General features: G+C 46.5%; 1 protein-coding gene across 1 annotated transcript; it reads left to right on the top strand.

The window, feature by feature from the left end:
* The first annotated feature begins 11,722 nt into the window (after positions 1-11,722).
* On the top strand, positions 11,723-12,115 carry LOC129469963 (large ribosomal subunit protein eL31-like). The gene has a single exon (XM_055257201.2). The coding sequence runs from the start codon at positions 11,741-11,743 to the stop codon at positions 12,113-12,115; it is 375 nt and encodes a 124-aa protein (XP_055113176.2). The 5' UTR covers positions 11,723-11,740.
* Positions 12,116-12,522: the final 407 nt, after the last annotated feature.

Here is a 12,522-nt window from a genome sequence, read left to right as displayed (position 1 = left end):
CTTGTGCTCATCATGCTCTGTGTTCGTGACACTGTGCTGGGTGTTGGGGGTGGGAAGATTACAAGAGTCACATGGCACCTGTCCTCCTGGAAGTTACAACCCAGTAGAGACGCAGACGAACAGAGAGCCAATTACAAAGCAATGTGACAAGCATCATGGTAGAAAATTAAAAGCTCAAACAAGGGCACATGGGAGGGGCTTCCAACACAGACTTTGGGGGATCCAGGAAGGTCTAAGAGGAAGGTGGGTCTCACCAAAGCCTTGACCATAGGCAGAGAGTAACAGTGGAAAAGGTGGGGTGAAGAACATTGAGGACAAAAGGAAGAAGTGCAGGAAGGCCCTGAGGCAAGGGAGTGGGGGGGTGCCCTGGAGGGATGGCAGCAGGGCAGTCTGTCAGACCCAAGTGGCCTCCAGCCCTAGAAGCCAATTAGTCCTCCTCAAAAAGCTGTCACTCTCCCCTAAGAATTGCTGCCAGGCTCCCACTGGCCTGACTGTCTTTGAGAGTCTTAAGGAGAAGGTCTCTGAAAGGTACACAACGAGAACTCTCCCCAGCACAGCTGTTTTTAAGACTCTCCACCAGCGTCATTAGCATGTTGGGAAGAAACCCCGTGCCACAGAGGCCAGCTTCAGCCTTTGCCTAACACCGCAGGGGCAAATGGAAAGGTAAACGGGAAGATGTCTCCCCAGAAGGCTATTTGAGGACAGTCTTCCCTGCTGAGGATCTCAACCTGGGGTCCACAGAGTGGAAATGCTAGAGTAGGGAGCTAGGCAAACATGAGCAGGACAGGTGAGGACCCCCACAGGAATGTCAGGCTACCATCAGGTGATGGTCAGTTGGTTGTTAAACTGTCTCTGTAAAATAATAATTGGTTGCAGCCAGCTCCAAGCAAGGACAGTCTCTCAATAGATAAAAAACACCCAGGTCTGGTGATCAGCTGCTTCCCAATAAGATCTCAGGAGCTGGGCAAGCAGGCTGGAGCATGAGCACCGAGAGGCAAAATGGCGGAATTTAACCAGTATATGACCTTCCTCTGGGAAGGCACGACTGGTTAAGGGGAAAAATGCCTCAAGTGAGCATGCGCGCAACTTCAGTAATCACACTGTGCATGCGACCCCTTCCCAGTGCTGGCAGGTCACCACATAACGCGGACAGCCTGCTCCAAGGGAAGCATCAGGGGAGATGAGACGTAAATCCCAGAACCATGCCAAACATATAAAACCCCAAGTTAAGGGTCAGGCAGGGCACTTAGATCTCTCAAGTTGCCTGCCTGACCCAAGTATACTGTACTTCTTTTTGTTCCTGCTCTAAAACTTTTTAATAAACTCTCACTTCTGCTCTAAAACTTGCCTTGGTCTCTCCCTGTGCCTTAGAACTACTTAAAATCACCTCTGCGCCTCAGCTGAGTTCTGTATTTGAGAAGGCAAGCATCGAGTTTGCTGCAGACCCATCGGATTCATCGCTGGTAACAGAAGTCGGGGTAAGGCGTGGGGCCTGAGAATTCTCTAAGAGTAGGTGCAAAAGGTTATGAGGGTGTGCAGTTTTCTATGGGAGAGAATCCATAGCTTTTATCCATGTCTTTGTTTGTTTTGAGATAGAGTCTTGCTCTGTCACGCAGGCTGGAGTGCACTGGTTTGAACATGGCTCACTGCAGCCTTGACCTCCCAGGCTCAAGCAATCCTCCTGTCTCAGCTTCCCAAAGCTGGGACCACAGATGCCCGCGACCACGCCCAGCTAATTTTTAATTTTTTTTGTAGAGATGAGGGTGTTGCTATGTTGCCCAGGCTGGTCACAAACTCCTGGGCTCAAGTGATACAACTCCTGCCTCAGCGTCCCAAAGTTCTGGGATTATAGGTGTGAGTCACCATGCCTGGCCTTTTATCAGTTTCTTAAAGGGAGATAGGGTCCAAAAAAGGGGTAGGAACTTCTAAGTAATTAAAAACTCACATATGCTTCATATTATTTGATGTCAGTTAAAACCCCTGAATAGTGATCAATACATTTCTTACCAAAGGATCTACTTTAAAGACAGTTTTACATCCAATATCCCCAGCAAGACTCGGCTTACCTTCAGAAAATTGCTCAGAATAAGGAAACAAATGGTGATTTCAACATTTGAAGGGGGTAGCCCTCATCTCTCAAAAGTAATAAGCTATTAGAATGTTTTGGAATACCAGACCAGGTGCAGTGACTCATGCCTGTAATCCCAGCACTTAGGGAGGCAGAGGCAGAAGGACTGCTTGAGCCCAAGAGTTTAAGTCCTGCCTGGGCAATATAGCAAGATCCCATTCTCCACAAAAAGAAAAAAAAAGACAAAAAAGAGAATATTTTGGAATATCAAAGAAGCAGCAGTAAATCTATTGAAAAACTTCAGAGTCCAAAGTATTTCTAAAGCCCAAATTGTCCCTTCATATATATTTCATAATTCAATAAGAAATGAATTATTTCTTCAAAATGAACTTTGACAATAGAAAAGAAAACTTATTTCCACATTCAGAAAGGATGATAATGCTGGAAAGTAAATAAACTTTTTTGTTTGTTTAGTTTTTGAGTTTCACTCTTGTTGCCCAGGTTGGAGTGCAGTGGCACCATCTTGGCTCACTGCAACCTCCGCCTCCCGGGTTCAAGCAATTCTCCTGCCTCAGCCTCCCAAGTAGCTAGGATTACAGGCCTGTGACACCACACCCAGCTAATTTTGTATTTTTTTAGTGGAGATGGGGTTTCACCATATTTGTCAGGCTGGTCAAACTCCTAACCTCAAGTGGTCCACCCGCCCTGGCCTTCCAAAGTGCTGGGATTACAGGCATGAGCCACCACACCCGGCCACAAATACAATTCTTAAAGAAAAATAAAAGCTAAATTGGAATAGGGGATTGGCCACCAGTCGATTACATGACCTTGGATGTGTCACACATCCTAGGGCTTCTCTCCTGCAAAAGAAAATGTATTCGTCATCTCCCAGGGATGCCATAACAAATTACCACAAACCAGCTGGCTAAAAACAGCAGAAATCTATTGTTGCACAGTTCTGGACACCTGAAGTCCAAAATCAAGGTGTTAGCAATGCCATGCTCCTCTAAAGGCTCTAGGAAAGACCCTTTCTCTGCCTCTCCTGGCCTCTGATGGTTCCTGGCAATTCTTGAGATTTTCTGGGTTGCAGCTACACTACTCCAGTCACTGCCTCTGTCATCACAGGGCATTCTTTCACATGTGTGTCTGTGCCTTCACATGGCCTTCTGAGAAGGACACTAGAGCTGGGTGTGGTGGCTCACACCTGTAATCCTAGCACTTTGGGAGGCTGAGGCAGGTGGATCACCTGTAGTCAGGAGTTCAAGACCAGTCTGGCCAACATGGTGAAATCCCATCTCTACTAAAAATACAAAAAATTAGCCAGATGTAGTGGCACACACCTGTAATCCCAGCTACTCAGGAGGCTGAGGCAGGGGAATCACTTGAACCCAGGAAGTGGAGGTTGCAGTGAGCCAAGATTGCACCACTGCACACTCCAGCCTCGGGGATAGAGCGAGACTCTGTCTCCAAAAAAAAAAAAAAAAAAAAAAAAGGACACTAGTTATCAGATTTAGGGCCTACCCGAATCCAATGCAACCCCATCTTCACTAACATTATCTACAAAGACCTCGTCTCCAAATAAACTCACATTCTGAAGTTCCAGCCGATATGATTTTGGGGTGACACTACTCAACCCAGTACAGAAAGGATTGGACTAGACGAGCTCAGGTCCTTGTAAGTCTGACTTTCCAGGTTTCTAAGATGCTCATGTAAATCGGAAGGCAGAAAGATGGTGATTTGCCTTCAGATAACATCATCTTCTCAGCATCATCTTTTGAGCCTTCTCAGGCCAGTGTTCTCTCACTGTGCTCTGCTCTCTTGTGCTTTGTGTCTCGGCATCTCTGAAATATTATTGTTTTCTTTTCTATTTTATTTATTTATTATATGAAAATAAGGTCTCACTATGTTGCCCAGGCTGGTATCAAGCTCCTGAGCTCAAGCAATCCTACTGCCTCAGCCTCCCAACGTGCTGGGATTACAGGCATGAGCCACCATGCCTGGCCTTTTTTAAAAATTTTTTTGAGACACAGTCTTGCTCTGTTTCCCAGGCTGGAGGGCAGTAGCGCGACCTCGGCTCACTGCAACCTCTGCCTCCCAGGTTCAAGTGATTCTCATGCCTCAGCCTCCCAAGTAGCTGGGATTATAGGCGTGTGCCACCACGCGTGGCTAATTTTAGTAGAGATGGGGTTTCGCCATATTGGCCAGGCTGGTCTAGAACTCCTGACCTCAGGTGATCCTCTCGCCTCAGCCTCACAAAGTGCCGGGACTACAGGCGTGAGTCACCGCACCCAGCCTGTTGTTTTCTTTCTCTGGCCTTCTTCAAAGTTCTCCCTCACTCTCCTCTCTCATTGTTTCTCTGCTTCCTCCTTTCCCTTCTTTTTCTCCTCTATTTCAGTTTTTCTCTTTGTCTTCCTCCCATTAATTGGCCAGAATACATAACTAAAATGTATAAACTTCTCTTTTTAAAATTTAGTTGTATTTATTTTAGAGACGAGGTCTCACTTTGTTGCCCAGGCTGGAGTGCAGTAGCCCTTCATATGTGTGATCATAGCACACTACAGCCTCAAACTCCTGGGCTCAAACAATCGTCTTGAGCAGCTGGGACTACAAGTGCGTGTCACAGCACCTGGCCTGAAGTTTATATGTTTCTTGCATATCTTGAAGAATTTTATATTCCCAGGGTTGTTCTTCGTTTTGTTTGTTTGTTTTTTGGTTTTTGTTTTGTTTTGTTTTGTGTTTTGTTTGTTTTTGAAAGCCAATGCCTGGAATATTTTTTACTTTTCTCTCTTTTTAGGGAAAAAAGCATCCAAAAGCCTTCAAAGTTGTTTTCTATGTATATTTGACCCTTGGTGGATTATTTTTCCAAGGATTTATTGGACTCATTAGGAAAAAGTCCCCAGTTGCTGCCTTACTTCCTCCCAATCCTGGGATATGCTCATTTTCCTGGAACCTCTTGGCACAGGAGGGTCTGGCGTGGTGCCGGGTGCTGTTCCATCAGTTTCTGGTACACCAACATACCCTCCTCAGGGACTGGGTTGTTTGGGCCAGAATTTGCAGCATGAGGAAATCTCCCAGTCTCCTCCCAAGACTTCTACAGAGTCTGGGACTGGATTCTAGGAAAGGAAAAAGAGTGGATTTCAGTGCCTTTCAATGACAGACCTTAAAGTGGAACCTAACACCATCTCTAGAAGCCCATCACACCGCCAGCCATTGATTAAAAGTGTGTGTCCCTGGGCCAAGACGAGCTCAGTTTGCAGATGGTGTCTCTGGCAGGGTTAGTTTAAGATGAAAAAGATAGCAAATTTTAAAAGTTCTTTTCGGCTGGGCACGGTGGCTCACACCTGTAATAAAGCACTTTGGGAGGCTGAGGCGGGCAGATCATTTGAAGTCAGGAGTTCGAGACCAGCCTGACCAACATAGTGAAACCCTGTCTCTACTAAAAATAAAAAATAAAATAAATAAAAAAAATTAGCTGGGGTGTGGTTGCGCACGCCTGTAATAGCTACTTAGGGGGCTGAGGCAGGAGAATCGCTGGAACCCAGGAGGTGGAGGTTGCAGTGAGTTAAGATGGCGCCACTGCATTCCAGGCTGGGCAACAGAGTGAGACTCTGTCTCAAAAAAATAAAAATAAAAAAGAGGCTGGGCATGGTGGCTCATGCCTGTAATCCTAGCACTTTGAGAGGCCAAGGCAGGCAGATCACAAGGTCAGGAGTTTGAGACCAGTCTGACCAACATGGTAAAACCCTGTCTCTACTAAAAATACAAAAATTAGCCAGGCACGGTGGTGCGAACCTGTAATCCCAGCTACTCAGGAAGCTGAGGCAGGAGAATCGCTTCAACACAGGAGGCGAAGGTTGCAGTGAGCCCAGATCGCACCACTGCACTCCAGCCTGGGCAACAGAGCAAGACTCCGTCTCAAAAAAAATAAAAATAAAAATAAAAAAATAAAAAGTTCTTTTCATCAGGAAGCTCTTGACTACAGTCATTTCAATAGACCCTTGGCATTTGCAGATTAAACACTTGAGGTTTTGATTATTTAGAGAATGACCACAATGATTTAGATTTGAGGCAGGCTGTCCTTCCATTGGGCCCCTGTGGCAGGGCCATTTGCAGAATTAATTTGTTTAATCTCCCTGGGCTCCTTCCTGTCCCTGCTGCCACACACACCTCTAGAAATCCCAGTTTGTGTGGTTCTCACCCCAAGAGAGGTTGTAGAGCAGGAAGGGGCAGAGGTGGAGCAGCAGATAATAAAGTGTCCCCAAAACTAGAAGGAGAAAGCTGCAGGGATCCACTCTCTGCCTCCAGGTGATGGAGAGTCTCTTAGGGAAATGGCTGATGCCTGGGGCACCCAGGAAGGCTAGACTACAGGCCCTGGGGTACCCAGGTACGCTGGACCCCAGGCCCTGGGTCTTACAGCCTTGGCAGAGATCCCATGCACCTCATGTGGCCAGGAGCCAGTGGACCGCCTGCCTTCTGTGGACCTTGGAAGCCTGGACTTCAAGGAGCTTGAGCAGTGACCATAACCAGAGTCCCTTCCCCTTCCTCTGTTTTCTAGGAACCACAGGAGTCTTCCAGATTCTTGTGCCACCCTAGAAGGAAGAAGGGATTTTCCAGTTGAGGCAAACGTTAACTTTCCCAACAGTCTGGCAGAAGGGGAGCTCAGAGGCAGATTCTCTTTCATTTAATGACAATGACGTAATGTGATGTTTGTTGCAAAACCAAGTTTGGAGTTGATAAGTCATGCCCTCTATATAAAACTTTTAATCATATTCTTTGAGGCTGGCAAGCAGGAATGGATAGCATAGCTGGTGAGTGAGCCTAACCAGCCACTCAGTGGCCTCACCTTATTGAGTATATTTGCAAGAATTTTTGTTTTGTTGTTTGACAGAGTCTCGCTCTGTCGCCCAGGCTGGAGTGCAGCAGTGCAATCTCAGCTCACTGCAACCTCTGCCTCTCGGGTTCAAGCGATTACTCCTGCCTCAGCCTCCCGAGTAGCTGGGATTACAGGCATGCACCACCATACCCAGCTAATTTTTGTATTTTTAGTAGAGACAGCGTTTCACCATGTTGGCCAGGCTGGTCTCAAACTCCTGACCTTGTGATCCACCTGCTTCAGCCTCCCAGAGTGCTGGGATTACGGACATGAGCCACCACGCCCGGCCTGTTTGCAAGAAATTCTTAAGTGCCTATTAAGGGTCTAGATCCTATGCTATGTACAGGGGATACATCAGAGAACCAGACAGACGTGGTCCCTGGAGCTCGCAAGGCTTTGCTCAGAGAAGTCAGGTTTTCCGGTCATGCCTCTCAAGGGGAAAGTTGCTAGACTGTGAGATGTTTATAGGAGGCTTCCCCTTCCAGTGTTACAGATCTACCCAGGAAGCGGATCCAACATCTAGAAGACCCTGTAGTCATTGCAAAAGGTCCTCAAGGGCATGAGAGCATATTCTTTACCAACTTACAGTGCTAAAAGGACACTTTTGTCCTTTTGCGAGGGTCTTTGCAATAGTTTTTTTGTTTATTTGTTTTTTAAGATGGAGTCTCATTCTGTCACCCAGGCTGGAGTGCAGTGGCACAATCTTGGCTCACTGCAAGCTCCACCTCCCAGGTTCAAGTGATTCTCCTGCCTCAGCCCCCTGAGCAGCTGGGATTACAGGTGCGCACCACCACACCCAGCTAATTTTTGTATTTTTAGTAGAGATGGGGTTTTACCATGTTAGCCAGGCTGGTCTTGAACTCATGACTTCATGATCCACCCACCTCGGCCTCCCAAAGTGCTGGGATTATAGGCATGAGCCACCACGCCTGGCCTCACATCACCATCTTAAGGTTATGTGACTGTGAAGACCTTAGTCCCCGAGTATACACAAGTAGACATGTGCATAAACACACATGTCCATGCAGTCAGACACATGCACACACGTATGTGCACAGCACACTGGAGAACAAGGATGCCCCCATCCTGCCCTTGCAGCGATCTTGTGCCAAGACTAACACAGGTGCTTCTCTCTGTTTTGTGGAGGTGTTGGCATATGGGCTGTGATAGCTGAATCAAAAAGTGAAAATTAAGACAGCATGACTCCACATAGTTGAACACGCCGCCTTTGCTTATCAGAGTTTATTCAACAAACAGCAAGTGTCTGGTTTATGCTAAGCTCTGCAATTCCATGGCTGTGTGGAAGATGCCAGGCAAGCAGATACCCCAAAGAACTGATACAGACTAAAAGTTCTTCTGCAAAGCCTACCATAAGCCTACCCAGGCCTCAAAGATGGCAGCCCTTCCCACAGTGCTTTGCACACAGCAGGATCATGGCAGCCCCAGTCCAGTCCCTTTTTTCAAGATGGAACCAACTGATCCATGTGGTTGAAACAGACTAATCCAGGCCATTCAGGCAAAAGCCTGGGATTTGACTGGAGCAGAACCCAGCCTGGGATTACAGGCATGCACTACCATGCCCAGCTAATTTTTGTATTTTTAGTAGAGACAGGGTTTCGCCGTGTTGGCCAGGCTAGTCTCCAACTCCTGACCTCAAGTGATCCACCTGCTTCAGCCTCCCAAAGTGCTGGGATCACAGACATGAGCCACTGCACCTGGCCTGTTTGCAAGAAATTCTTAAGTGCCTATGAAGGGTCTAGATCCTAGGCTAAATACAGGGGATACATCAGAGAACCAGACAGACATGGTCCCTGGAGCGTGCAAGGCTTTGCCCAGAGAAGTCAGGTTTTCTAGTCATGCCTGTCAAGGGGGAAGTTTCTCAGTTGGTAGCTGAGGCCACTTGATATGTTGCAGCTTCAAGCCCCTGGGCCCTGTCACAGCCAAGGATTGTCAAAGTGGCAGAACCAATGCCAGGTGGAGAAAAAATATTTCATGTGTGTGCCACATATGTGACAGACAGAGGCAGAACTTGGCAAGGTGAGGTGGGGTGGAGGGGTTGGTGGGGAGTGACAGTTGAAGATGACCACGGTGACCTCTACTTGTAACAGGTGTACCAGACAGAAAAACATGCCCTAGAAAATCTTTAAATTGAAAAAATAATAATAATAAAAGACAAAGGGTCTAAAAGAAAAATTGTATTGACATTTATTAAAATATATTAGTTAATATTCATAGGATGTTCTGAGGCTCTGTAAAAGAACTAGGTTTTTGAAAAGGCATCAGTAGAAGTCAGTAGTTGTCCCTGCTCTGCAGTGGAGGACAACATCCTAGTGGCCAGAAAAGGTGGATTTGCTGGATGTGCAGTCAGAGTTTAATGATAAACTCTGGCAAAGACTTTATGCAACTTGGCTGGGCATGGTGGCTCACGCCTGTAATCCCAGCACTTTGGGAGGCCAAGGCAGGCAGATCACTTAAGGTCAGGAGTTTGAGACCAGCTTGGCCCACATGGCAAAACCCCGTCTCTACTAAAAATACAAAAATTAGCTGGGCGTGATGGTGCACGCCTGTAATCCCAGCTACTCAGGAGGCTGAGAGGGGGAGAATCGCTTGAACCCGGGAGGCAGAGGTTGCAGTGAGCCGAGATGACGCCACTGCACTCTAGCCTGGGTGACAGAGCGAGACTCTATCTCAGAAACACAAAAAAGACTTTATGTAACTTGAAGAAACAGAGCTGGCTTCCCATCTGGTCTCTGTGCTCTTCCCCTCTGCCTTAGAGATAGCTGGGCCTGGGGAGTTCCAGGCAGAGAGTCGGCAAAGGAAAGAGGAGAAGGTTTATAGTAGAAACTCAATAAACATTTGTTGATGTAGTCAACAAATCCAAACCATGAGCTGCCTGTGGTTTAATGTTTATCAAAGATTTGGGACATTGGTGGATAATTATAGAAGTTATTCCTGGACATGTTTATTCTAGATTCTTTAGTTTTCATCTTCATTTTCAGTTGGATCATCACAATATAATTCACCTGAACCACAAGAACTATAATGTGTTTTTTTGTTTGTTTGTTTTGTTTTGTTTGTTTGTTTGTTTGTGACAGGGTCTCGTTCTGTCGCCCGGGCTAGGGTTCAGTGGTGTGATCTTGGCTCATTGCAACGTCCGCCTCCTGGATTCGAGCGATTCTCATGCCTCAGCCTCCCAGGTAGCTGGGATTACAGGCTCATGCCACCAGGCCTGGCTAATTTTTGTAATTTTAGCTGAGAAGGGTTTCACCATGTTGGCCAGGCTGGTCTCAAGTGATCCACCTGCCTTGGCTTCCCAAAGTGCTGAGATTACAGGCATGAGCCACCATGCCCAGCCTATAATGTGATTTAATATTATACTCTTAGTCTTTGCAGATAAAACGCTATGTTCTTCAACCATGACTTTGGGTTTTTTTGGTAAACATTGTCCAATGTGGGGCCAAAGGGATATTACACAGGGTTCTCCAGGACCAGGTTCCTCCTGGATGTGAGTCCCTGCGGAGCACTCAGTCTTCCTTAGCTCAGACAAGGAACGTTGTGGAGTCCCACGTGCTTCCCGTTTAACCTCAGCTGCCAGAGGACGCAGAGCCAAATTCTGCCCCCATTAGAGTAATTAACTACGATCTAGTGCCTGTTAGGCTGACTCCCTCTTCCTTTAGATGGTATCTCTTCCATTTGGACTCGTAACTGTTCCATTCTATATTACCTCTCATCTTGCCCACTGCTTCAGATCCTTTGGGGAAAATACCTAACACAAATTAAAAAATAAAATAAAATTAGAGCTTAGAAAATTAACTGATAGAAACAAGTCCGGCTTTTAGATTATATTCATTTAGAAGAATAGGAAGAATATTCCCACAGTCTATGTGACCCTGGGCAAATCTTCATCTTGACCAAAGACCTAAGGCTCCTTTCTTCATCAATGAAATGAGGGGATTGGACTCTGTTATCTCGAAGGTCCTATTAAGCTTCATTCATTCAGCAAGTATTTCTTATGCACCTACTATGTGCAGACACTGTTCTAGGTGCTCAGAATATATCAGTGAAGACAACAGACAGACAAAGATCCCTTCCCTCGTGGAAGTTAGATTCTAGCAGGGGGAGACAGAAATACATAATAAACGCAAGAGATAGATTATATGATATGTGAGAAGGTGGAGAAGGCTGGAGGAAACAAAGAATCAAGCAAGTTAAGGGAGGGTGTGAGGGGGTGGGGGAGGCAGCAGCGTTTAATAACAAGGTCTGGGTGAGCCTCATCAAGAAAGTGAAGTTTCATTTTGAGAGGCCAAGGTGGGTGGATCGCTTAAGCTCAGGAGTTCGAAATCAGCCTGGGCAACATGGCGAAACCCCGTCTCTACAAAAATTACAAAAATTAGCTGGGCATGGTGATGCATGCCTGTAGTCCCAGCTACTATGGAGGCTTGGGAGGATCAAATGAGCCCAGGAGGTCGAGGCTATAGTGAGCCATGATCACGCCACTGTATGCCAGCCTGGGCGACAGAGCAAGACCCTGTTTCAAAAACAAAAAAACAAACAAAAAAGAAAGATTTGAGCTAAGAACCTGCAGGAGACAAGGAAATTAGTCAAGCAGAAGGATATCTGGGGGAATGGCATGCGAGGCAGAGGGGAAGCTAGGGTCGAGGCCCTCTGGGAAAGAAGCAAGCCCAAGGGGCTGGAGTAGAGAGAGGAAGAGGGGAAGTAGTGGAAGATGACACCAGCTTTACTACTGATTATGATATAAGAATAGTGGCCAGTTTCCTTTCCAACTTGGGCCCGGCAGAATGGCTCCTGCAAAGAAGGGTGATGAGAAGAAGAAGGGCCATTCTGCTATCAACGAGATGGTGACCCAAGAATACCCCATCGACATTCACAAATGCATTCATGGAGTGGGCTTCAAGAAGCGTGCCCCTCAGGCACTCAAAGAGCTCTGGAAACTTGCCATGAAGGAGATGGGAACTTCAGATGCACACTTTGATACCAGGCTCAACAAAGCTGTCTGGGCCAAAGGAATGAGGAAAGTCTCATACTGTATCCACGTTCGGTTGTCCAGAAAATGTAATGAACAGAAAGATTTACCAAACAAGCTCTATACTTCGGTTGCCTGTGTACCTGTTACCACTTTAAAAAAATCTACAGTTGGTGTGAATGAGAACTAACTGCTAATCATCGAATATACCAAATAAAGTTATAAAATTGTTTTCGGTTGTTTTTTTGTTTTTTTGTTTTTCTGAGATGGAATCTTCCTCTGTCGCCCAGGCTGGACCACAGTGGCGTGATTTCGGCTCACTGCAGCCCCCACTTCCCGGGTTCAAGCAATTCTCCTACCTCAGCCTCCCTGGTAGCTGAGACTACAGGCATGCACCACCACGCCCAGCTAATTTTGGTATTTTTAGTACAAATGGGGTTTCGCCACGTTGGCCAGGCTGGCCTCAAACTCCTGACCTCAAGTGATCTGTCCGCCTTGACCTCCCAAAGCGCTGGGATTACAGGCATGAGCCACTGTGGGGGCCAAAATTGTTTAAATATATATATATATATATATATATAAAATAGTGGCCAGGCA

The sequence above is a fragment of the Symphalangus syndactylus genome, chromosome 20, assembly GCF_028878055.3.
Source record: "Symphalangus syndactylus isolate Jambi chromosome 20, NHGRI_mSymSyn1-v2.1_pri, whole genome shotgun sequence".
NCBI lineage: Eukaryota > Metazoa > Chordata > Mammalia > Primates > Hylobatidae > Symphalangus > Symphalangus syndactylus.
Note: the sequence above shows the minus strand (reverse complement) of the source record. Positions and strands in the feature narration are given on the sequence as shown.

Coding starts and splice junctions, on each gene's coding strand:
- LOC129469963 (XM_055257201.2), top strand. CDS start 11,741: ATGGCTCCTGCAAAGAAGGGTGATGAGAAGAAGAAGGGCCATTCTGCT.